At 33.4% G+C, this 25,483-nt stretch overlaps 1 protein-coding gene and 1 long non-coding RNA gene across 15 annotated transcripts in view; one reads left to right on the top strand and one right to left on the bottom strand.

The window, feature by feature from the left end:
* The window catches only part of LOC143253937 (syntaxin-like), a 111,840-nt gene extending 105,053 nt beyond the window's left edge, over positions 1–6,787 (bottom strand). For 2 of the 8 annotated variants that reach the window (XM_076508555.1, XM_076508550.1), the window contains exons 1-2: positions 5,714–6,570; positions 4,622–4,708 (exon numbers count right to left, since the gene is read on the bottom strand). In XM_076508555.1, coding sequence (XP_076364670.1) covers positions 4,622–4,708; positions 5,714–5,746 — 120 coding nt within the window. In that variant the 5' untranslated portion in view covers positions 5,747–6,570. Of the gene's footprint in view, positions 1–4,621; positions 4,709–5,713 lie in introns of all 8 variants that reach the window. The other 6 variants (XM_076508551.1, XM_076508554.1, XM_076508552.1 and 3 more) reach the window with 6 other exon arrangements.
* Positions 6,784–25,483, top strand: part of LOC143253940 (uncharacterized) — a 32,984-nt gene continuing 14,284 nt past the window's right edge. For 2 of the 7 annotated variants that reach the window (XR_013029902.1, XR_013029904.1), the window contains exons 1-2: positions 6,784–6,914; positions 11,133–11,248. This is a non-coding gene — a long non-coding RNA (uncharacterized LOC143253940). Of the gene's footprint in view, positions 6,915–11,132; positions 11,249–12,575; positions 14,210–14,829; positions 15,399–16,288; positions 16,376–25,483 lie in introns of those variants that run through there. The other 5 variants (XR_013029898.1, XR_013029899.1, XR_013029903.1 and 2 more) reach the window with 5 other exon arrangements.

Here is a 25,483-nt window from a genome sequence, read left to right on the forward strand (position 1 = left end):
AGTTGAAATACAAGCTTTTAAAAGCCTTTAACTTTCATATTTTTTTCTTCTAAAGCAGTATGCATTAGACGTTCGTAAATGATTTAAGGCAAATTTCTAGTTTCTTCATGAACTTGTTTGTTTGTTTTTGAATTTCGCACAAAGCTTCTCGAGGGCTATCTGTGCTAGCCGTCCATATTTTAGTAGTGTAAAACTGGAGGGAAGGCAGCTAGTCATCACCACCCACCGCTAATTCTTGGGCTACTCTTTTACCAACGAATAGTGGGATTGACCGCACATTATAATGCCCCCACGGCTGAAAGGGCGAGCATGTTTGGCGCGATGGGGATGCGAACCCGCGACCCTCAGATTATGAGTCGCACGCCTTAACATGCTTGGCCATGCCGGGCCCTCTTCCTGAACTATCGAACAACTGCAGAATAACTACAGTTTACATGTGGATTGAAGAGTTGTGAAATGTGAAAAGTGCATGTTCATCGCAGCAAAGATATACGTTGACAACTATTTCGTTGTTAGTTCAACAGCAAGTAATGAAACATATGACTATGTGAACTTTATATAACGCCAGAAAACATTATGAGTCAATATATCTGACACGTACCAACTCCAGTACCATCCACCATTTGTCATTATAGACAGTAAGAGATCGATAAACCTTAAACCATAGATCTAAAGTACATTTTATCGGAATACCATAGGATTTCAATAATACGAAACTTCACGTATGGTTCCAGTTTTTTCAGAGCGCAAATTACACACGTTATTCATGGTAATGAACATTATTTTTTTCAATACCGGAAAGCGTACGATTTCGAATTATAATTTGCACATGATTTTCTTCATTTGATTTTTCCCCACAGTTTATTACACACGATTCAGTTGTTACATCTAACAAAGAGAATAACAGATTTATTTCATACAAGCTGATGATATATACAAGTAAAATTAAAATTGCAGCCATGATGAGTTATCGCTGTTATTTTTAATTTTTACAGAATGACTCGCCCTCTATTGGTATAATATTTATCTAACACTGATCTCGTGCGACACCACAAAATGAAAGGCTTTTGCTAGAATTACTCACACATTTTATTGTCGCGAATTCATATTTTTAAAGCTACATGTTACAGAGGTCAGACGCGTATTCAAATAACACTATAATTTATTATTATTTATAGCCAGCACAACTAATTCATATAAAACGTTTTTATTTTGTTTAATTTATATTAATGCAAACGTATTCGTAGACTTCCACTGTATGCTTAAGTGTATTAAACACCCCAAGTTAAAGATATAATTCAAAATCGTATACATGATACTTTCCAACATTTTAAGATCAGTTTATGTACACATATTAAGATCATTCTAGGAAAGGTTTCCTTCCTTGTTCAATGTGGTCACATGTACACGCACACGCACACAGGCATGACGAATTATTTTCTATGTAAAATATTTGCTCAACCCAAACGAGCCGTTTTTGCATATAAATTTCGTAAGTGCGTTTGACATCAGTTTCCAGCATTGTTTTACTTGTTTCAAACAGAAAGTCGTCGTTAGATTGACCAGAAATGGCTGAAAGTGGCATAACGTACATTTTAAATGTTTATAGTTCGTTCATTTTAATTATTTACTTGGAACTTGTGCAAAGACTGCAGACCAGAAAAGCAAAATGCTAAAACATTAATACATTATATTTAATGCCAGGCGAAAATGCTTACCGACAGTTTCTATAGTTTTCCCTGATATCTTAGATGTACCTTTACATATATATTCAGTTGTTAAATACGGGCTGCACGGGTCGGGACACCATTTCGCTTCTTGAGGATTCCAGATTAGTTTGGTTTAAATTTCGCGGAAAGCGACACGAGGGGCTATCTGCGGTGGCCGTCCTTAATTTAGCAGAAAAGACTAGAGGGAAGGCAGCTAGTCATCACTACCAACCGCCAACTCTTGGGCCACTCTTACCAACGAATAGTGGGATTGACCGTCACATAACGTTTCACGGCTGAAAGGCCGTACATGTTTGGTGTGACGGGGATTCGAACTCGCTATCCTCGGACTACGAGTCGAGTCCCTTAACCACCTAGCCAAAATTATTTGATGTAATAAAATGTGTAAGTGAAATCCCTTAGAAATAATTGTAAACCGTGTAAGTGAAATCCCTTAGAAATAATTGTAAACTTCTGTTAGGTTCTGATAAGAACTCAAAAAGTTTTAAGTTTAATGTACTTAAGATTCATTTACGTTTTCTGGAGAAATTATAAAAAACAGTTTAATAACGCCCCCACGACTGACAACGCAAGCATGTTTGGTGTGACGGAGATTCGAACCCACGGCTCTCGGATTACGAGTCGAGCGCCCCATAACCACCTGGTCATCCCGAGGATTCCAGATATCGGTAGTCCTTGTCTTATGATTCGACCACTCCGCTACTACAAAGTGGACCATAAGAGGGAGCTTTGTCTCTTTAAAAACATTTCACTTTAAACGTCGTATAAGCAGAATCCAAAGCTGTTACTAAAAGCGATAAAACACTAATATTTATAGTTTTAGAACGACTGTGCACGATAAGGTATATAAACTATCAATTAGGTCCACATTTATTACGAATCCGTTTAACAGTCATGGTGATGTTACAAAGATAGTGTATGCAGACACAGTTTAGAGACTAAAATTAAATACCACTACTGTTTTGATATTTTCACCACAGGAAAATTATTCAAGTTTAATGAGAAACTAAAATATGACAAAAGATTGTTATTTTCGTGAAGGAAACTTAAACAGGCGAGATCGGCTCTTTAAATGTTAATTGCACGTATACACTGCCAATTCTTGTATGCTCTACAAACCACAATCAAGTACTGTAAATTTGAAATAAACTATCAGCACGATATTTTGAAAAAGTTATTTTCTACCTTCCAATACGTTGTTTCACAAAAAAAACTTTAATAAACTTTTAAACAAACAATAATGAGGTGATCTTACCAGATTGACCAAAAATAATAATAATTTAACAAAAGCGCCAGTTATTAATCCTCGGGGTTGTGCAAATCCGAAAACAAAAATTACGATTTCGTTTAATTTCGGTTCATTGTGGAAAGTTACCATGATGAAATTTCACCTGTAAAGATATATTACATAATATTAAAAAATGGCGCGATGAAAGCCAATAGCTATCTTCGGAAGTACGAATTATGCTAGAAAGACAACCATTTAGTTATTTTTCACCTTGCAGTGTCTCTGATTTTCAGGCGCTGCAAGTGCAGCAGTGTCGACTTTAAATCCTGTTCTAGAAAGTTAGAATGGTTATTGGTTGGAAACTAACTTCACTTTCCATTTCCTTGATGAATACTTTAGATAACACGCCTCGGGTATTTTTAAACATGAATCAAAATTTCCGTGGAAGTACGAAATGTGTAGGAATTACAAACAATTCCGGGTTTAGCAGAATTCAGAATACTTACAATGGTTGTCTTCTGTTATAAAAAAATAAAGTGATGTGTATATGCACCAACCTCATCGTTTGGCCAGAACTAAGGTTGTTTAACGAACATCGGTTACAGTTATAAAGGTATTTTATTACAAGGGATCACGGGATCGACGACCTGTTGTATTCGGTAATTTATTGATTCAAATTTATCACGCACATCGAACGTACTCATTCATTAAACAAACTGTAGTATTAAAAGAAAAGGCTTAACCAACTAAGATGAATATTTACATGAAAAGCATATCCAAAAAAATTATCTATTAGCTCCAAAAAATGTCTAATAGTATTTAAAAAATGGCAGCTTTGTTTTTTCTCTTGTTTTTACAATATCTGGTAAAAAAGCTAGAGAGAGAGAGAGAGAGTCGTAATTGCTATGAAGCAACTTATAACTAGTAGCCATTTTTTATTTGTGAGTGTGTAATTATTAAATAGTTTGGAAAATTACCAATAGAAGAGATGGCAAAGAACAGGGGAATGTTTTACTTTCAAACTGTTAAGACTATAAAATCAATATTTAGGCTACAAAAGCTTAAAATATTTTAATGGTTTAAGAGAAATTCACACGTGTAAAATATGTTATATGTTTTACTTAGTGAATAGAATTATTTGATAACTTACCAACGTTGTGAAGTTAAGATTGAAAACCTTAACATACGCTATTTTTTACTTATTGTTCTTTTCCTTAATAATATGTATTATACCAGTTAGTATTTCGAATATAATTATCTTTCATTTGCATTTATTTATTATTACACTTATTATAAACATTGATTTTAACAGTTAGTTTGGAACTTTTAAATCTCCTAAGCTGACCGAACTTCGAGAGAGAGTTTTGAGGTCACGATCTAAAATATCGTTAATACTGATGGTATCCAACTGAAAATACGGTGCATTCCAATCGTTTAAAATATATTTAATTAGCTATAGTAATGGCCAAGTTAGTTTTTAGTTTCGCTCTAAGTACACAGCTCACTCTTATCGGAAGTTATCATTAATGTTATATCGTGAAAGTGTAAAATATTGGATAGTATATATATCTCAATATCATTTAACAGAGGTAAATATAGTACATTTCTTGTACCTTGTTTTTCACAAAACAGGTACAGTACCTCAGGTAAAAATTAACCTCACCTCTTTAAAAAATTCTTCCAGTATTCCTTCCATGTGCTCCATTTCAACACAGATAAGATTATGGGTTTCATCCTCTTCACTCTGAGTCTGAATTACAAATGAAATTAAATTTATGAGAATTATATTATAGCTTTGAAAGTTATCTTTCTAGAAGTAAATTTCAAGGGGAAAAAATCTTATGAATAAAATGAATCTTTTTTGAAATAAAAATATGAATCGTAAGGGTAAGAAACTAAAGCACTGGAAGAATAGACACTTGTTTAAAAAGAGATATTTGGAGTAAAGTTGTAAAACGGTTTGTCTAACGGCGTGAAGTGTAGTATTAATTTTATTTTTTTAAAGCATTTGTAAGATAGACACGTGAATGTGAAGAATTATTTTGATTGTGATGCATGATTGGGTAAGCTTGACAGATCAAACAGCTCTCATATTGCTCTGTTATGTTCTAAAGGAAATAGTTGTATAAGTTGCAACTTTATAACCATTCACCATACACAGTGAACATTCACTGGCGCTAGGTATTTCAGATTTATAACATGCCTAAAATTGATAGTTACATTTTTGGCATTAATACCTTTTACAAGTGTCCTACCAATATACAATATTTCACACAATATATTTCTAAATGAAGATTTATTTAAATGACGTAATTGCTAATATACTTGTATAGCCTTAAAAGTTGTTTTTATGGCAATTTAGTCAAAGTATATAATTTAAACAAACTTGCATTCTTTTCACATCCAAAGAGAAAACGCAATTACTACTTGAAATTAATTAAACGGTAACTGAAATTTCGAAATATTAGTTTAAGATTTTTAGTGACACAATAAGTTATTCAATATATAAACTGTACTAATCACGTATGTGTTTTAAAGAAAACAAATCAACGAAGTGTAATATAAAACAAAAACAGAAAAAGGATTTCATATAATATTAACCAAAGATATGCACTAAAATTTTTTAAATATAAATATGAATATTCATAATTATTCGCATAGAATACAAATTACTTACAGTTTCTTACATAACAACAATACTATACAAAAAAAATCAATCAATGAATCGTTGGTTTTGCTATTTTAAATCACTTACCGCTTTTAAAGCTCCAAGCCTGTCTTTAATCATGGTGCGAGTTCTTAAATTTCAGACGCTTCAAACGTTTTCCTTCAGAAAGGTTTATTAAATGCTGCTGGTTTATTTTTTTTTCGTCGTTTACACTCTTTATTATTAATAATAATACGATTATAACCAAACAGATGCTCGTTTCCTGTCTCCTGACCAACTTTAATTGAAAGAAAAACCGATTTTTGAAAATCACGAATTTCTAATCCATCACACACTTAATATCAGAACTCAGGTTCACCATTGTCACAATTTGATTCATTGCTCACGTACTATTTTACCAAAGTTATTAAGGTACAGCGGCAAACGTAGAAAACGTGTTACATATTTGTACATTAATTACGCTACCTTCTGTACCTATATTATTAAAACTAAACTTTTAAGTTACGTGAAAGAACTTGTTGAAGCAATATGCTTTCCAATTTCACAAGTTTAGCAACAAGTTTTTACAACATAACCATATTGGAATACCAAGTACACAGTATTAATTATAAAAAAACAAAACAGGAATCTTGGTACCGAGAATAAGTTATATACATATTTAACAGTACAATCTTTCAAGTAGAAATGTCCTCATACTTTTCATGATAACGATGGTAATTACAATATGTGAAAGCATGCTAAACTGTCCTAACTTCAATTAAAATAACAGTCGCACGTTAGAAAATCAGTAATGTCAAATGCCCAACGTTTTTTCTCACATTTAAGATAACAACGTACTAAATCATTGCAACAATCCTTTTCGATTATTTCCCCTATCTTGTATTTTGAACTTAGTTCATTCCCTTACCGTTTGAAAGCTTCTAAAACTCTTCACTGAAATACCCGCTAACCTGGGCGTCATCCACGTAGCTCGTCGAAAATTATACATGACGTAAATTTGATTACGTCATATAATTTTATATATGAATATATAAGTATAATTCATGATTTGTTATTATAAATTATTTAAATCTGAGTATTATTTTATAATTTACCGTAATGTAACTATGAAATTTTACATTTTTTCATGCAGTTTGTTTTTGATACGAGCCTCGCACAAACCGCGACAAAATCTTTTGAGCTAAGTTAAGCGTTCTACTGCTTAGTGCTAATAATTATCTTTAGTTTGTTGATTTTTCGCGGAACGAAGGAAGTAATTTGGGTAGTCCCTCCAAAAAAAAGAAAAAGGGTAAGTGCGCGTGTATTAAATTCCAATTAATTAATTAATTAATTTTCCACACACATATGTTATTTATATTTTATGACATATTTCCATCCAATCAAAGTTAAGTCGTATTTTAAGATAGTTTATAAATTATAAAACATATACATGGTGAAACAAAGCTAACAACGATTAATAACCTGCAAAGTGTCGTAGCATAAGATGTATGCCCAATATAGCTTAAAACAGTTATACGGATCTTTTGAATTGATATTGACCAGGAACTTTGAAGACCAAAACAAAATATTTTGTTATTATAATAACGTTGTTGTTGTTGTACACCAATATCAAATTATATTTCATTTCGAGTAAGTTCTAGAGAATAGAGAAAAAAAACAACTTATTTTTTCTTTATTTTCTGCGCTCCCAGTAACCAGTTAATGTTATAAACTGTATGACACAAAGTTCTAAAACCATTTATAACTGAATACTTCACCTAATGAAATTAGTTATAAATCGACGCTTTTTGTAGATCTAAGTTTCTTGAAAAACAGAAAATTAACAGCTAAATGGTTGATTTGTTAAAAATATATATAGGTAAAGTACACTTTACTTGGGTTAAGGTATGGAAAGGACAAGCTGTGGTTTAGTTAAAACGTATATTTTTGTAACAGCGTGATATGCATAGGGAATGAGTTGCTGTCAGAAGTAGTGGTGGCAGGAACGTACTAAGAGTTTAATAGATAAATTAATTTCCACAAAAATGAAGAGCATTTGTAATTTTTACATTTTGTAATGAGTGTTGGTATACAGGGACCACCATGAAGGGTCTAGTTGTTCATATCTGGTGCTTCAATCGTGCTAATTTTAAATACTTCAGTTAGCTCATTCTTGATCTCTCTTCAAGATAAAACAAGTTAAGGAGTCCCAACTCATCCTCCTAGGGCAATCCACATTTTCCTGGTACAATCCCAGCAACCTGCTTCTGAATATTCTCCAAACATTTAATGTTCTTGTTGTAAAAGAGTGTAGAAATACACATATTACTAGATTTATTACATTTTTAATTATGTCTTTATTTTATTCAAACATTAGGTCTAATTAATGACTTGTACAGTGAAATGATGGTCTCTTTAGATTATAGCTATTTTTGTTTAATAGCTTTCTACTAAAAGTTGATTTTACAGTACAACTAAAAGGTGCTTCATCACCACGTATCAGATACCTCTAAGGCTTAAGATATATCAGATACACCGACTTAATAATATGTAATATTAGTTAGAAGTATTAAAGTAATGACAGCATAAAGTGAGATGTCTGATTTACATAATATATAGGGACAACAAAGGGACCTGTTGGTCTATCTAGGCTATACCATTCTTTAAACTAAACTATTAAAAACAATAATAAGATTCCTCAAAGCCAGTCATTATCATTTATATAATTATGAAGCTTTCTCTTGAACTAGTTTAAATTTACTGCCTCCACAATATCCAATGGTAACTCATTCCAGGGGCCAACCACCCAGTTAGAAAAATAAACTGGCTTAGCTAAAGATGACTCTTATCTTGCCAAAATATATTTGATTTACATTGCTAAAATCAGGGATTTGATTCCCCTTGGTAGACTCAGCAGATAGCCTAATGTGGCTTTGCTATAAGAAAACACACACATCTCAGGTACCATTCTGGTAACCTTTCTCTAAAACCTTTCCAGTAGTTCAGTGTCCTTCCTAACGTAAGGAGCCCAAGACGGAACACAATACACCATATGTGGTCTAACCAGTGACCTATAACATGAAATGAGCTTCTTTACACTTGTATTTAATATTTCTGTAGATACAACCTAAAATCTTATTTGCCATACCACGAGCAACAATACATTGCTTCAATGTGTTCACAGACTGATTAACTATTACACCAAGATTTTGTATTGAAAACAATGACAAGTACTGTTTTTAAAGTTTTATGGTTATTAACACAGGAATGAAAAGGGTACCAAACATAATCGTATTTTGTTTACTGGGAGTCCTCATTATATGCATCTTCAGAATTTGAGAATTTCCCTAATGTGAGTTCTCTATTTCTATCAAAAATTCATTATATACTAGAAGAATTCATATGCAGTCAAGCATGGAAGAATGTATTTCAAATAAGTTACACTGTGCCTCTCAGCACCACAGTATTTATTTCAGGCTGCTGCTCACAGCTGATGTAAATAGTGGATTGTGGATATATTTGGGCTCCTGGCATCCAAGGTAGTATATTCCTGCTACTTCAGTCATTGTTCTATGCAGAGCTGTACTTTTTGTGTACATTTTGCAGAATATGCAAGTTCAACTCCTGTATAGCAGCTGTGGCTTACAAACATTATTTTAGTTCATCACCTAGCCCTAGCTTACCCATGAAATGGAAGAGGACTGCATTGATGCAAGAATTGAGGTTAGAAATTCTAAAATGTGTTGAAGGTGGTGAAAGTCTCTATGGTTGGTCTTACCTACAACCTTGGCAAGTTGACTACATGCTCCATTAAGAAGAATGCTGGTAAATTAATAGCTCAGTGAAACATTCAATGTCACCATTAAAAAAGTGGTGACTGAAGTATGGTATCCACTGCTAGAGAAAATGCCAGGACTTTGGACTGAAAATTAAAACCAGAATAAAATTAATCTTAGTTGCACCAGTATTGGAAGTAAAGCTTTGAAAATTTAAGAAGGCCAGGTCTGCTAAGTTTGTTCCGTGTCAGGTAACAGGTGAATCTGTAAGTGCTGACTGTACTGTTGCTACCAGATATTCAGGAGAACTGAAAGTAGTCATTGAAGCAGAGCCCTAAGCAAACTTTTTATGATGATGAAACTGGGCTGTTTTTGAAGAAGATGCCTTCTCAGACATCATTATTAAAGGAGGAGATAGCATCTGGTTTTGAGGCAGTGAAAGACAAAATGACACTGCTATTATGTGTAAATGCAACAAGTGACTTTAAGATGAAATCACTGCTTGTATACCTTTCTCTGAATCACTGTTCTCTCAGTGGCTTCAACAAGAAAAGATTTACCATGTACTGGACTGCCAACAAAAAGATATGGGTTTCTGGCCAAGTATTTGAAGAATGGTTTGCTAATCACTTTTTCTGTGGAGAATGAGCAATATTGCAGTGAGGTTAACTTTGCATTTAAGGTGCTGTTTGTCATTTATAATAACCCAGGACACCCAAAACATGAGAAAAATATTAATCCTAATGTCAGAAATTTGTTTTTATCCCCTAACTCTACATTACTGTTCCAGCTCCTTGATCAAGAAGTTATCAGCCAGCTTCTGGACCTGATGCACCAACATTTCATGACTGGTTGAAGCTATACAACATCAAACCATTATGAGATGAAAATAATTACTCTTCCATGAACTGTGGATATAAATCATGATGAAAGGATTTTGTTAATGTTTCCCAAGGGTTTTCTAAATGTTTAACAACAATGCAAGGGGTTGTTAAACTTTGACATAAGATGGGTAGGGAATGTTTCTAATACCTTGAGAAACCTAATACCATGGAAATCATAGATTCCCTTAATGAGTAAGTGAGTGTTGATGATGCCATTGAAATGTCTGCTGCTAACAAAGAAGAAGTGGTTTTTGCTGTCAAGGGCATGACACTGAAGAAGCTAGCTGAAATTGAATAAATGACATACACACTTGTATTGTTTACATCAAATGATTATTCTATATTATTCTAAAGGGTATATCTGTTTAATGGTTAGAATAAACTTTTGTTAATTTTGTCTTAAATATAATTGATTTAAAATATCAATCTAAAATTATACAAATGTAATTGTAGGATTAAAGTGATCTACTTAGAATTTTAGTGAAAGTAAAGCAGAGAAGAAAAAAACAAACAAACCTGAAAGTGTAAATAAATATTGAATATGGAATCAGTTGTCAATTTTATTCTAGTGCCAGTAAGACAAGAATGTGGTGCTAAAGAAACTGTTTGTTAATATTCCTTTTCCATAGCTGAAGCATGTGAGAAATAAATATTCCAAGTCTTCTGATTTAAAACTGACATTGAAGATTGGATCATAAGCAATTATAAACCTTGAAAGAGCTTTCTCTGATTATGTGGTTTCCAATGATTCATGTGAAACAAGTTTTATTTAACATTTTATCAAATTCTGTTTTTCAGAAACAACTCATACAAATGCACACACTGGTACATTTGCAGTTGGAATAATTTTTTTAATTTTTTCTGTAGATGAAATTAGCCATATTTCTCTCCATGGAGCTTGTATTGGAAGAAGATGGTGGTAAAGGAACAAGAAACACTTCTGTAAGGAGACATGTTACTAAAGAATTGCAAAAGAAAGATTGGTAAGTTTGGGTACACATTTTATTGTTTGTATTTACATATGTTTGAATAGTAAATTTATATGACACCATGCTTACATAGGTGGCTTTTGGTGCTGCTGTGGTGTGTGGTATATCCAGATTCTGTCGTCATCGCTGTTTTAATTGACACCAGTTATTATAAATAATGCTTCCAAACTAATAAAGTACAAGATACCATTACATAAAGTTTGTGTTACAAATATACTTGGAATAAGTTCTAACAATCAAAACTAGTACAATTATATTTTAAACTTAAGGATTAAGGTAATATTTTAGAACACACAATTTATTAAATTATTCTTATCCACTGAACACAAACATAGATAGATATAAATCATCTAGCAAGAAATTATGTTTTAGCAGATCGTTAAAACAGTGGTAATGATAACGGATGCAGACCACAATCTTTCATGTAAATCTTTGTAGACCACACACTGGTAGCACCTGTTTCTTTTTGTTGTTGTTTTTCTGTAAATATTATAATTTTTCTACTTCTAAGAAATGCAAACCTACTAATTAATAATTTTGAGAAACACTTGCTTGGTAAATAATAGTTTAATTTTTAGTACATTTTGGGACTACAAGAGAAAATTATAATGCTAATAGGTTTTTAATTAAACAATAATGGATACAGAAATAAAAAAAATACTGAAGTAATACAACTTTTATATTTTTCAAGTGTTTTTTTTAATTATTAAAATTATATATCTCATTCAAGTTGTTGCCATTTGTGTTTTAAAATATGTTTACAAAATAAAAGATCAGATATTTTTGGTTAACAGCAAAAAACAAACAGAGAATCTTTATATAGACAAAATTAAGCAAGTTAGTCAATGTTTTGATATTAACACAACTTAAAATTGATTGTAACTTTTAGTAAAGTGTGGTAATTACTGTTTAAATGTTATGAAAGTTAAGGTATAAGTTTATTTCCAGCAGCAATTGTGTTACATTTTCAGCAAACTTTGTGTTGAATTCCATTTGTTAGTGTTTCCAACCAACCATTGTCTAGTCTAATTTAATATGTTGGATAGAACAGGTCATATAAAATCTGAACTATTACCTGTTGGTCAGTACACTCAAGGCGACTTATTAGTCTAAGAACTTAGGTGTAGAAGTCTTAAACATTAATTGGTTAATATATCTGCCCAGTCCAGTATTCATTGCTATGACAATCAAAGTTCATTATAATTGGCCACAAGTAAAACATAGAGTAATTAATCTTTGGCAAAATGTGAGAGATATTTGTCAAATAAAAGTTTACTGTAATAAACAGTACAATCATACTGTTTTCTCAGTTTTCCCTCAGTGTCAGTAAGTACCATGTACAGCAAGCTTTGATATTCAACCTGTAATAATGGTTGTTAAAAAGGAATGCTGTGTCAAAACTGAACATCAGTCAAGAATACACTTATGATATTCAAGACTATCTCATCACGGTTGCTTGAGTAAATATAGATTCCACTTCATTAGCAAGTAATACTAGAGAAACAAAAGCACAAGTCCCAGTTATGTCTCAATTAAATACCAGTTACAATAATGTGAAACCAAGTATTCTACTTGATATCTTACTTATGTGACTTCCACTTTGTTAAGGTGTGATGTGTCAGCTGTATATGTGTAGAGTTATTTGTTAGAAAACTGTGTCATTGAGTTCAGCATTCAGCATTTTAGTAAAAGTTTAATTTCATATATTAACACTAAAATACATTACTACTTCAGTGCAAGAGGTACTTGAAAGGTCTGGCTTTCTAGGTACGAATAGTTGTGTGGTTATTATACATGTAAATTAACCCAAATTCTTTCATTGAATAAATGAGTAGATACATGTCCTATTAAATGGAACAAATTTGTCCCTGCAGTAAGTTAAAACCATTTACTTGGTCAAGTGGGTTAATTTAGAAATACAAGTCTTCATCTAAAGGTTAAAATGCCAAAATAAAGTGCTATTATTGTTTCATATTTGTCTGTCAGTCACTGAAACCAAATTTCTCTACATGAATTGCAAAATGCAGCTTACTTCTCACGTCTGTATGCTGTAAGTTGTTCACACTAAATCTTCTATAAACCAGCTCACTTGTAAATTGTGAACTTTGAATAATGATTGGCTGTTTCAATACAAAATTATACCAAAGCTTATTTGTTGAGTGGCTGATGTTCTCACACTGTAAAACGGGTATGAAATAAAATCTTCTTTATAAAACTTTGATTAGATTTTGTCTACTCAAAATAGTTTTGTCATTTACTTAGAAAGTAGTCATTTTTTGTATTGCTAATCATATGTATGAACACTTACTGAAATAAAATATTTGCAAGTTACATGTCCTAATGAAAATCATTTATAAGGGATTATGTCATACCCTCATTATTAAAAAAAACGAATTATATTTTGAAACGTTCGTTATTGTGTTGTGATATTTGAAATACAGTCATCTCATAGAAATGTTCCTCTGTGTAGTTTCAAAAGAACGAAAATAAATTTTGAGATTGGAATAAACTATCCTGACTTAATAAGATATCTTTTGTGAGAGTATTGTAAAACATTCTGCTTCTTTCGTTGGTCTGTTGGTACAAGATTAACTTTCAGTATTATCTAATTTTATGCTCGTATATTATTTGCTTTAATATAAATTAAATTACAAAACTGTGTTCCACTAACCAGAGAGCTATATTATTATGGAAAATTTTAAACCTAAAATATAGATAGAAAACAAATAACTGTTATCAGTTTACTTCTTTATTATATCTGCACCTGAGTTTGTTTAGTGGTTTTAAACATTTTGTTGTATCTCAGTATTCTCATTACAAATGTTTATGATTGTTCAGAGACTTCAATTCAGTTCTTGTGGTGGTGTTTGTAATTTTTGTTTTGCACTTACTGTAGAAATTTGTTGAAGATGGAATGTGTGTGTTACAGAACATTTAATAAATATTTTACTCATTTGTCTGTGGTTGTGTAGTTCATTATCAGACCAAGTAATTTGCATTTTCCACCACTTGTTTCGGTTATCTGTAGGATTTGTATAATACCTCTTAATTGTCTAAATGTTTCACAAAAGTTCTGATATGGTACTTACTTCAACTCACAAGATTAGTTATTCCCATTCAGTGTTGCTCTCTAAATGCAAACTTTTCTTTACACATGCCACAAGCCTTCTGCTTCCCACCCTTATTAAAATTACAAGTTTCCAGCATATTTGATGCCAGTCATCATGTATTACATTCTTATTAATAGAAACACAACGTGCTCACGTGACATGTGTGACTTCCTTTACCAAACTGTCACTTCTCATTTGGTGGTGTTTGAGTTCAGAGGTGCTCTTTTGTATGCTTAATGTTTCATGTTCAATGTTGGTTTCCTCACAAAGTAGTTATTTTTCAACTTAATTTGCTTTCATTCAACCCAAATCCTATATTATTTTTATCAGTGAATTCTAGTTGCTTTATTTCTGCACTTGACATTGGTGAACCTTTTCTGTGCAATAAATTCTGAAGTTAACATCACCACTTCAGTGGTTATACCAGCAATTTGACAGTAGATTTATCTTTTTGTATATATTTAGAGATCAAATGTTACATGGGACAGTGTTTGTCCCTAGATATCGCTGAGGTTCCTTTTGAGCTGGCTGAGTCTGTACAGGATGACAAGGACATTGAATGTCTTTTTCCACCACCAGAGTTTGTTGTTTCTTCTTTTTCCCAACCTGAGGAGTCTCCTAGGCCTAATTCAGTTATTATACAGTGGAGCCCCTCACTAACGACTTCCCCTGTCATAAGACCGGAAACTTTTTGACGGTACCCCGTTTTCATTAAATTGACCCCTCGTGGACGACTTCCCCTCAAACGCGACTAACGACCTACCAAATTGAACAATTTTGATTATTTTACCTCTCACTAACGACTAAGTGACATTATTATGTGGCATATTCTGTAAAGTTACACAGCGGTCTGCCTTCTCATTTATGGAGTGACGCCGGAGTTATACAGACCGTCAAACTGTTGTATCGCAAAACATTCTTGAGACAACTTTTGTTTCACATGGATAACGACCAGACGGCTACAGGTCCCGAGTTGTGCAAAAAAATCACTCTTCTGAACGCAATTGTGTGGTTACGCGTCGCTTGGCTTCGAGTTAAGATTTCACAATTCAAAGTGTTTCTTGAAATGCGGCTTTAACTTCTGTTTAGGCGAAGTGTCAAACGAAAGTGAAGACTGTTTCAGAAAACCAATCTGACCCCGACTTCAGGCCTGTTTTGAATGGTGTAACTCTTGGCGAATATGTCAACTTCGATAACGAAACTCCAGTTTGTGATGATTCAGTTTCTGACAATATTATCGCGTGTCCTGAAGAAATCGAGAGTGATGATGGTGAAGAATGTGACGACACAACTGTAGAGTCTTTCGAGCCAATTGACTGTGCCACTGCAATGTCATATGCAGAAAAACTTTTACAGTTTGGTCTCAAACACGGCAAAATGGACATTGTAGATTGCATGGTAGCAGTGAGCAAAGACATTGAAACTGTACAATTTTCGAAGAAAAAACAAACAATAATTAGTGATTTCTTTAAGAAAATGTAGTTTCTTATCGTATTTTAAGTCTGTATTTGATCATTTTTTGTGCGTGTGTAGCATTTCTTCTACAGTGATTTCTTTATAAAAATGTATTTTATCATCGTATTTTAAGTCTGCATGAACATTAGTGATTTCTTTAGTTTACGATCGTATATCCAGTCAGTATTTGAACACTTTTGCGTGTAACATTTTACAGTGATTTTTTTAAGAAATGTATTTTAGGATCGTATTTTAAACCTGCATTTGAACATTTTTTGTGTACAGAATGGTGAACAGACTTGTGTTTAAACATTTAACACTCCTACGAAAAGTGGGGCCTAATAGGCCCCAGAGCAACTTGAAAGGTTATTAATATTAGGCTAATAATTTTGTATTTAAATGAAATTGCCATTTAAATCCATTAATGAATGGATTAACGAGATTCCCACTGTCCCTATCTACTATCTAGTGAAACCACAGCCAGGGGAACGGGCTTGGAGAAATCAGGACTAGAAACGTCTTTTCGTAGGAGTGTTAATAGCCTCATAAAATCAAGGTAAAGTAGTGAGAACTAGTGAAAATATATTTTGCATTACATATTACCGCATTTTTTATTTCGTTTTTAAATACTCCATACCCTTAAAATGAACAGAGACCGATTGCCTACTATAAAAACGTACATAATTTAAATCTTGGTAACGAATTGGGTATCCACCCCTCACTAACGACCTTTTTTGTCGAGGCATTTTTGAAGTCGTTAGTGAGGGGCTCCACTGTATATTAATGAATTTTGCATTTGAGGTATGTGATGTTTTATCCCTTTCACCTGTTTCTTATTCACATTATCCTTCCTTATTGCATTAACAATCTTCCCAACCCATTTTGATCTTCCCCCTCACCTTATACTTGAATTCATGCTGATAAATTTACTCCTGATCAGTTTACCCATTTTTATTATTGTGCAGATTATCCAGTTTTATACCATGCTACTACTTTGAAAAGAACAACTTTTTAAAACTCAGAATTGAGTTTGATAGTTAGTTTGAGAAGAAGGATAAAAGTTAACATAAAATTGAGTTTAACTTGTATTTTATCCTAATACTAATTTGACAAATAATCAAACATTTTAAAATCAAAATCATCTGGAAATTACTTTTTTTTTTTTTTTTTTAGTATAACAGCAGATAATATCATCTAGAACTAGCAAATAAGGTCTTAGTATTAAATGCTTTTATATATGTTTAGGAAAACCAGTTAGTTGATTTATTCACTCTGTGAAATGATGGTGATTTTGACCAAATTGCTGATTGTGTCTTTAAAAGTTACATCTGGTATGGAGCATAAAAAACTGAAGGACTGATATCAGTTCCAAGACTAAAATATATCCATTCAATGGTTGTTCTCTGGTTGAGAAAGAATTTTTTTTTTATCAACATAATTATTATGACCAAGATATTTATTTTGATAATGTACTTAAAGTTCTAATACATCTTTTGTTTATTATATATCTTTAAAACTGCAATTTGGTCTGTTCATAACATCAATCTTCAGTGACGTGAAATATAATCTCCACAACAGTATACACTGGCCTAATAAGTTAATAATTTGTTGCACTGATAAGTTGGTTTGAATTTCTTGCCCGACATCAAATGTAAAACAAATTATTTGAATATGACCATATCTGTAAAGCATGAAACGTATATAACTTTTAACAAAAGCTTTTCAGCAGTGCTTATTTAACTAAGTTTGATAGTAATACATGAGGCTGATTAGGATATAGTCATTTGATACTCAGTTGTTGTTTTTTTATTATTAACCATTCAGTACCTTGATGTCGGGTACATAAATGTATTCTGGTCCTTTCCTTGGTTTAATGGTATTGTAGTATTAAATGCATTTTTTTGTAGTCTGCAAAGAAGTGATGGGTAGCGTTCTCAGTCATATACGGATTTGCCAAACATGCCTGTTCAATGTCACAAAAAACAGCAGTTGGCACATGAAACACAAACTTATAAAACACAGAACTATTACTTATTGGGACAAATATTTATGTACAACATCCATTAAACAGCAGTCCAAATAAATTTCATCAGTGAAATACTGTTTTAAGGTTTACTTTCTCCCTATGGGAAGAAGTGTGTTTCTTCTTTTGAATATTTGTTTTCATAGATGAAGACAAGGGAGACTTATTAAAAATTCCAAAATTCAAATTCATCCAACGTTAATAATTAAACTCCTGAAAGGATTCATTTCTGTTTTGTAATCACAACTATGGATCCAAAATGAAGAATTATGCACAATAACACATACTTTAATATATGATAGGCTGATTGCAATTAAAGAAGGCAATCTTCTAAACACATTATTACAATGATGCCTTTGAGTAGTGGCACGGCAGTTTTGGGAAGAACAGATAAATCCTATACAGATGAGTCCTAGTTAAATGTTTTGTTTATGGTTTAACATGTTTGAACTACCATTTATAAGTTCAACCTCTCAACAATTACAGAATCATTTTTCAGAGAAGTGCTACCCATGTTGTAAACTATTCCCCATACATACACCTTGCAAGAAGTTTGGGGCAGTTGATGTCCTGAGTAAGATCACAATGATTCTTGTTTTTCACCTACACTTTTATGTGTTGCTGGTCATTCAGCACCTGGTTGCGAACACATTAATGGCTAATTCCAAGTGATTAAGGTACATCATCTTGTATGCTTATACTTGCTTGTTGCCAACTGATAAGCTGTTGGTAAGTGTGCCTCCATGTTGATAGTTAAGAGCTCTATAAATGTATGGCAAACAGGCTCTGAATGCTTCTTATGATTTGATACATACACCTTTTGCTGTCCTTATGTCCATCAAATTCCAAGATTTATCAAACATATATTGATGATAAGCTTTAATATCATCTCTGCAATTATAAATGACAGATATTTCATAGTTTGATAGTGCTGTAAATTACAACTTCATTTAATGTATGTTCTGTGTGTTGAATATAACCATCCATTTAATGTATGTTCTGTGTGTTGAATATAACCACCCATTTAATGTATGTTCTGTGTGTTGAATACAACCATTTAATGTATGTTCTGTGTGTTGAATACAACCATCCATTTAATGTATGTTCTGTGTGTTGAATATAACCATCCATTTAATGTATGTTCTGTGTGTTGAATATAACCATCCATTTAATGTATGTTCTGTGTGTTGAATATAACCATCCATTTAATGTATGTTCTGTGTGTTGAATACAACCATCCATTTAATGTATGTTCTGTGTGTTGAATATAACCACCCATTTAATGTATGTTCTGTGTGTTGAATATAACCATCCATTTAATGTATGTTCTGTGTGTTGAATATAACCACCCATTTAATGTATGTTCTGTGTGTTGAATACAACCACCCATTTAATGTATGTTCTGTGTGTTGAATACAACCATCCATTTAATGTATGTTCTGTGTGTTGAATATAACCATCCATTTAATGTATGTTCTGTGTGTTGAATATAACCATCCATTTAATGTATGTTCTGTGTGTTGAATATAACCATCCATTTAATGTATGTTCTGTGTGTTGAATATAACCATCCATTTAATGTATGTTCTGTGTGTTGAATACAACCATCCATTTAATGTATGTTCTGTGTGTTGAATATAACCACCCATTTAATGTATGTTCTGTGTGTTGAATATAACCATCCATTTAATGTATGTTCTGTGTGTTGAATATAACCATCCATTTAATGTATGTTCTGTGTGTTGAATATAACCATCCATTTAATGTATGTTCTGTGTGTTGAATACAACCATCCATTTAATGTATGTTCTGTGTGTTGAATACAACCATCCATTTAATGTATGTTCTGTGTGTTGAATATAACCAACCATTTAATGTATGTTCTGTGTGTTGAATATAACCAACCATTTAATGTATGTTCTGTGTGTTGAATGCAACCATCCATTTAATGTATGTTCTGTGTGTTGAATGCAACCATCCATTTAATGTATGTTCTGTGTGTTGAATGCAACCATCCATTTAATGTATGTTCTGTGTGTTGAATACAACCATCCATTTAATGTATGTTCTGTGTGTTGAATACAACCATCCATTTAATGTATGTTCTGTGTGTTGAATACAACCATCCATTTAATGTATGTTCTATGTGTTGAATGCAACCATCCATTTAATGGGTGCTCTATGTGTTGAATGTAGCCATCCATTTAATGGGTGCTCTATGTATTGAATATAACCACCCATTTAATGGGTGCTCTAAATGTTGAATATAATGAACGTCCATGTCTACGTAATTTTTCCTCTCAGACAGTTTTTTTTGTATGATTTCTCTTTCCTTCTCAATTCATTATTTTTTATAAGTTCCTTCCGTTGGCTAACTACATTTATTTTTATTTTTGTAGAGCTTAGACCACAGCATATTTGTGTTCTTATACATTGCTAGGCTTGTCTGACATGTTATCCTTGCTCCTATTTACAGCAATATCTTCAATAATCATGCATTATGTTACTATTATATATCGTAGGAACCTAACTTTAAGACATCTCCAGAGGAATATTCACTGTCACTATCCTCTACTGGTTCTAGCCTAGTTATCCAGGCCACATATTTTGTTTTACATGCCACAATGCCAAAAGTTGAACAAAAAATGCAGCCTGGCTGACTTATGAATAAATATTTGCTGTAAGATTCTTATTAACGTTATAAGTGTAGCTGCCATTTCTGCCGCACTTTGTTTTAAACATTTAAGGTGTTGTTGATTAGATTATTATTTCATCAACTTTGATTGGAGCATGTCTTGAAGATTTCTTGGTTTAATTATGAATAGGCTACTTTCCTAATATTCTACACAAAAACGCATATATGCAGGCTGTCTTCCTGTAGCTCAGCGGTACCTCAATGGACTTTATAATATTTAAAATTCAGGTTTCAATACCCAAGGTGGGCAGAGCAAAAATAGCCCATTGTGTAACTGTATACTTTAGAACAAACAAACAAGCGTCTCGTGAATTGGAATCCCCTCATTAAATGTACTTGACCTTTCAGCAGTGAAGTCGTTGGTAAAAGAGTAGAGACTAAGAGCTGGCGGTGGTTTGACCAGCCACCTATTACTCTTAATTTAAGGACGGCTAAAGCAAATAACCCTCGAGTAGCTTTGTGAAAATTTCACCAAACAAACAGACGTGCTAGCTTTAGTCTTAAGAACAAAGACTACAGAACATTGTCTGCATAAAAGGATTAGCATATGTTTATAACCTTTCAACATCCACTCAACATGGATCCCATTAACTATATGGATATAGCATGTGAATTTAGAAAACAATCAATGTGATATATTCTGTACTAGTTACAAAAGGATGAAACTGGTAGCTGTTTTTGCTATTAAGGAATAGGTTACGAAATCCTAAGTTGCACATATTGTCATTTCTAGAAGATAATTTTCCAGCTAGCGTTCTTGTACCAGCCACGTTTATTAAGTATTATTATTTTTAACATATATTTTTACATTATTACATTTTGTGTCATTTATGGAATGGGTGCTCGACTCGCCATTTGAGGGTCGCGGGTTCAAATTCGCGTCCCACCAAACATGCTCACCCTTTCAACCGTGGGGTTGTTATTATGTGACAGTCAATCTCACTATTCTTTATTAATAGAGTAGCCTAAGAGTTTACGGTGGGTATTAATGACTAATTGCCTTCCCTTTAGTCTTACACTGCTAAATTAGGCAGGGTTAGCGCAGACACCCTTTGCGTAGATTTACACGAAATTCAAACCAAATCATTTATGGAAGTTCGTTTTAATTCTGGGATTTTGTACAAGTGAGAAAACGTCTTTCACAGTAAATATAATTCTACTATTTTTATGTTCTAAACGTTGGCTATAGCTGGCTGAACTGACATTCTTACCCGATACAGTGGTTCGTTCTTGATGTTTCGTTTTTAATTCCAGAATTATAAGGTTTGCACTAGTAAGCACATTGTATGTGGTGATTCACAGCTTGTTTTCTAATTAGCTGTTACACGGTTTAGTGATGATAGAGTGCACGTGGTAATTACGGTTCCGCCTCATATTTGATTATTACAAGGCTTAGTGATGATTGTGTATGTCGTGATTTACATATATGATTATTACACGGTCTGGATGGCATTTCCTTCGTACGTTGTTTGTTGGTAAGTGACGTATTTCACGTTATCTTGTATCGAATTATACGTTGATTGTTAGAAATATTACTCTACCAAAAGGTTTAAAAAAATAATACAGTTGTCTGTTAAAAACATTACCCTGATAACAGATTTAAAAACAAATCACCCAGTTGTCTGTTAAAAACATTACCCTGGTAACAGATTTAAAAACAAATCACCCAGTTGTCTGTTAAAAACATTACCCTGGTAACAGACTTAAAATCAAATCATCTAGTTGTCTGTTGAAAACATTACCCAATAGCAAGTTTAAAAACAAATCACCCAGTTGTCTGTTAAAAACATTACCCTAGTAACAGGTTTAAAAACAAATTACACAATTATCTGTTTAAAACATTTCTCTAGCAGCAGATTTAAAAACAAACTAGAAATATTTCACAGAGAGTTAAATGGTTTTTGTGTAATAAACATTTCCATATTTTTATTTCCCTAAATGCTCCCTTGGATTTGAAACATATGTTTGGAATTGACCAGGCTGTATTAATGGTAAATCACTATGTGCGTGTGTTGTCATTTTTTCACTAATAACGTTATGTACTATTACGTATATAATGGTTGTACAGAGAATAATAATTTATGTTTTATCTTTATCATAACCTGTACTTGGATTCATCGTTTGGTAAATCGAAACACTTATTTACTCAAAACGTACTTATTGCTATGGTTAGCCTTCTCAGTAATTTTATCTATTGCATGTGATTTCATATGGGAACCCGTAGTAAACTGTTCGGTCAGCCTTTCATATTTATATAAATGTCTCGTAGCCCCTGGTGGCTCAGCGGAAGGTCCATGGGCTTCTCTCGCTACAAATCGAGTTTTGACACCTGCGGCAGGCACAGGATAGCTCATTAAGTGTTTTGCACTTAACAACAAACAAACTGGTGGTTGTTTCACTTTCACTTTGCGGGTCGCCAGTTCGAACCACCGTCACACCAGAGATGCTTCCCTTTTGAGCTGTAGGTGCATTGCAATGTAACGTTCAATCCAACTATTCGTTGGTAAAATAGCAACCTAACAGTTGGCAGTGGGTGTTATTGACTAGCTGCCTTCCCTCTAATCTATCATTTCTGTATTAGTGACGGCTAGCGCAGATAGCCCACGTGTAGTTCTGGGCAACATTCAGAACGAATTGTTTCGTAATTTGTTGGTATTTATTGAGAGAAAGAAGTGTAAATAGTAAGTACACCCCACACGTCGCGCACAACAGAATACTGACCACGACAGAATGCAGGTTTGTCATTCGTTTAATTTTTTTTTGTCTTTTTTATTTTCCTTACCAAATGTCCCACTCCCCAGTGGTTCAGGGTATGAAGGTTTTTGATGCTAAATATAAGGTTTTGATATCCGCTGTGGAGAGCACAGCATTATGTGTTCTGTGTTATTACTGACTTTTCAAGTTACTTACATATTTCCAATATACAAATAATGACCTGCATTACATTTTGCAGAATGTATATATATATATATATATATTAACTTGAGTACCCGCCCCCTGGACGGAAGTTATGTAAATTCATGATTAATGAAAGATTACCTTAAGACATGAAAAGTTGTTTCCCGTATATGCAACTATAGAAAACGCACATTAAAAAGCAGCTGCTAAACACAAAATGTGAAACCGCAAATTTGCAGGTATTTCCCCACCGATCCGATGAATCTATTTACCAAGCATGTTGAAGGTCCATCTACGAGGGGCGAAGTAGTTGTAAAAAATACCCATACAAACCGTAAAACGCAAAAATGAAAATGTGTATTTTGTGATGACAAGAAACCCACTCGAAGTAAAAATGAATCTCAGGACGGCTGGTATGGGTATTACACTTTTACTAATAAAGCAGAGAACAAGTTTCGACGTTCTTATGTCATGTTCAGGTTACCTGACGTAACTTAAAAGATTTATATATGATTTATTTGGCTGAAATTTGAATGAAAAAAATTCTAGTGAACTAATCATAGTTAGTTATCACCATTAGATTCCATCAAGGAACATAGGGCCGCAATCGCTTGCGGATTCTTCAACAAGTATTTAAGTGAGTAGGTTGTTAGCCCGCTGCACCGAGCCGTCCCTAATTTAGCAGTGTAAGACTAGAGGAAAGGCAGCTAGTCATCACCACCCACCGCCAACTCTTGGGCTACTCTTGTACCAACGAATAGTGGGATTGACCGTAACATTATAACCCCCCCACGGCTGGGAGGGCGAGCATGTTTAGCGCGACGCGGGCGCGACCCTCGGATTACGAGTCGCACGCCTTACGCGCTTGGCCATGCCAGGCCGAACTAATCATGAGCACTTCAAAACATACAACGGGGTTTTTAAGTCTCGATCTCACAGACATGTTATGCTCTTACTTCGCGCGAGTCGCGCCAAACATGCTCGCCCTTTCAGCCGTCGGGGCGTTATAATATGACGGTCAATCCCACTATTCGTTGGTAAAAGAGTAGCCCAAGAGTTGGCGGTGGGTGGTGATGACTAGCTGCCTTCCCTCTAGTCTTACACTGCTAAATTAGGGACGGCTAGCACAGATAGCCCTCGAGTAGCTTTGTGCGAAATTCCAAAACAAACAAACTTACTTATAAAATTCTGGTTTCAAAGTAAACCGCATGTTCATAAAATTGCAGCAGTTACTTTGTTTTTAATGTATTTATCAGTTTATATTTCAAACATAAGTTTTCGTTAATCGAATTCCTTCTTTTGTTCTTTCTCTAAAACATGCTCAGTCACTGAGCTGAAAAAATGCATCTCATCAGGGTCTCATTTTATGTCTGGTATAGAACCTGGGCGGATCAAGTGTGTGTCGTATCTTGTTACTTGTTACCTTAGTGATCATACCAACCAACACTGCTTTAGGGTTAGAGTGGGCTGAATTTACTCCGACCCTTTTCAGGACAATGTCCATGTACTGGTATACATTTACAGATATTCTTTTGCCCTATTGGTAGGAAGTCTAGTTTGATGGTGGCTTTTTTTTCCCCCCTATATGTATATATATATTTTTTTCCATTTATTTATTTTTGTGTTTAAAATATTTGTTGATCAGGAAGAGGTGTTTAGGACTATCTTCATCATATATGAGGTACCTATCTAGTTCGCATAATGATTAATTTTTCATCCAATTTTTATCAAAATACGATATTGTACTATGTAGGAGTCTATCTGGTATGGTTGGTATGTTTGAGTATTTGTGTATGAATTTAGATTATGTTGCTCTGGGGACTATATGCTGTTGGAGGAGTGTATTTTGTATTGTTTGTAGTTTGGTTTTAATTATTTTGTCACTTACAGTTATCCATACTGGAGCTGCATAGTCGATTACTGGTCTAATGTATGTTTTGTAAATTTTTAGTATGTTGTCTGTTGATACTCCACTATTCTTGCCAGTTAGACTCCTAACATAGTTGGTTCTTTGCCACACTTTACTTTTACATTTCATTTAAATGGTT

Source organism: Tachypleus tridentatus, chromosome 6 (assembly GCF_004210375.1).
Source record: "Tachypleus tridentatus isolate NWPU-2018 chromosome 6, ASM421037v1, whole genome shotgun sequence".
Taxonomy (NCBI): Eukaryota; Metazoa; Arthropoda; class Merostomata; order Xiphosura; family Limulidae; genus Tachypleus; species Tachypleus tridentatus.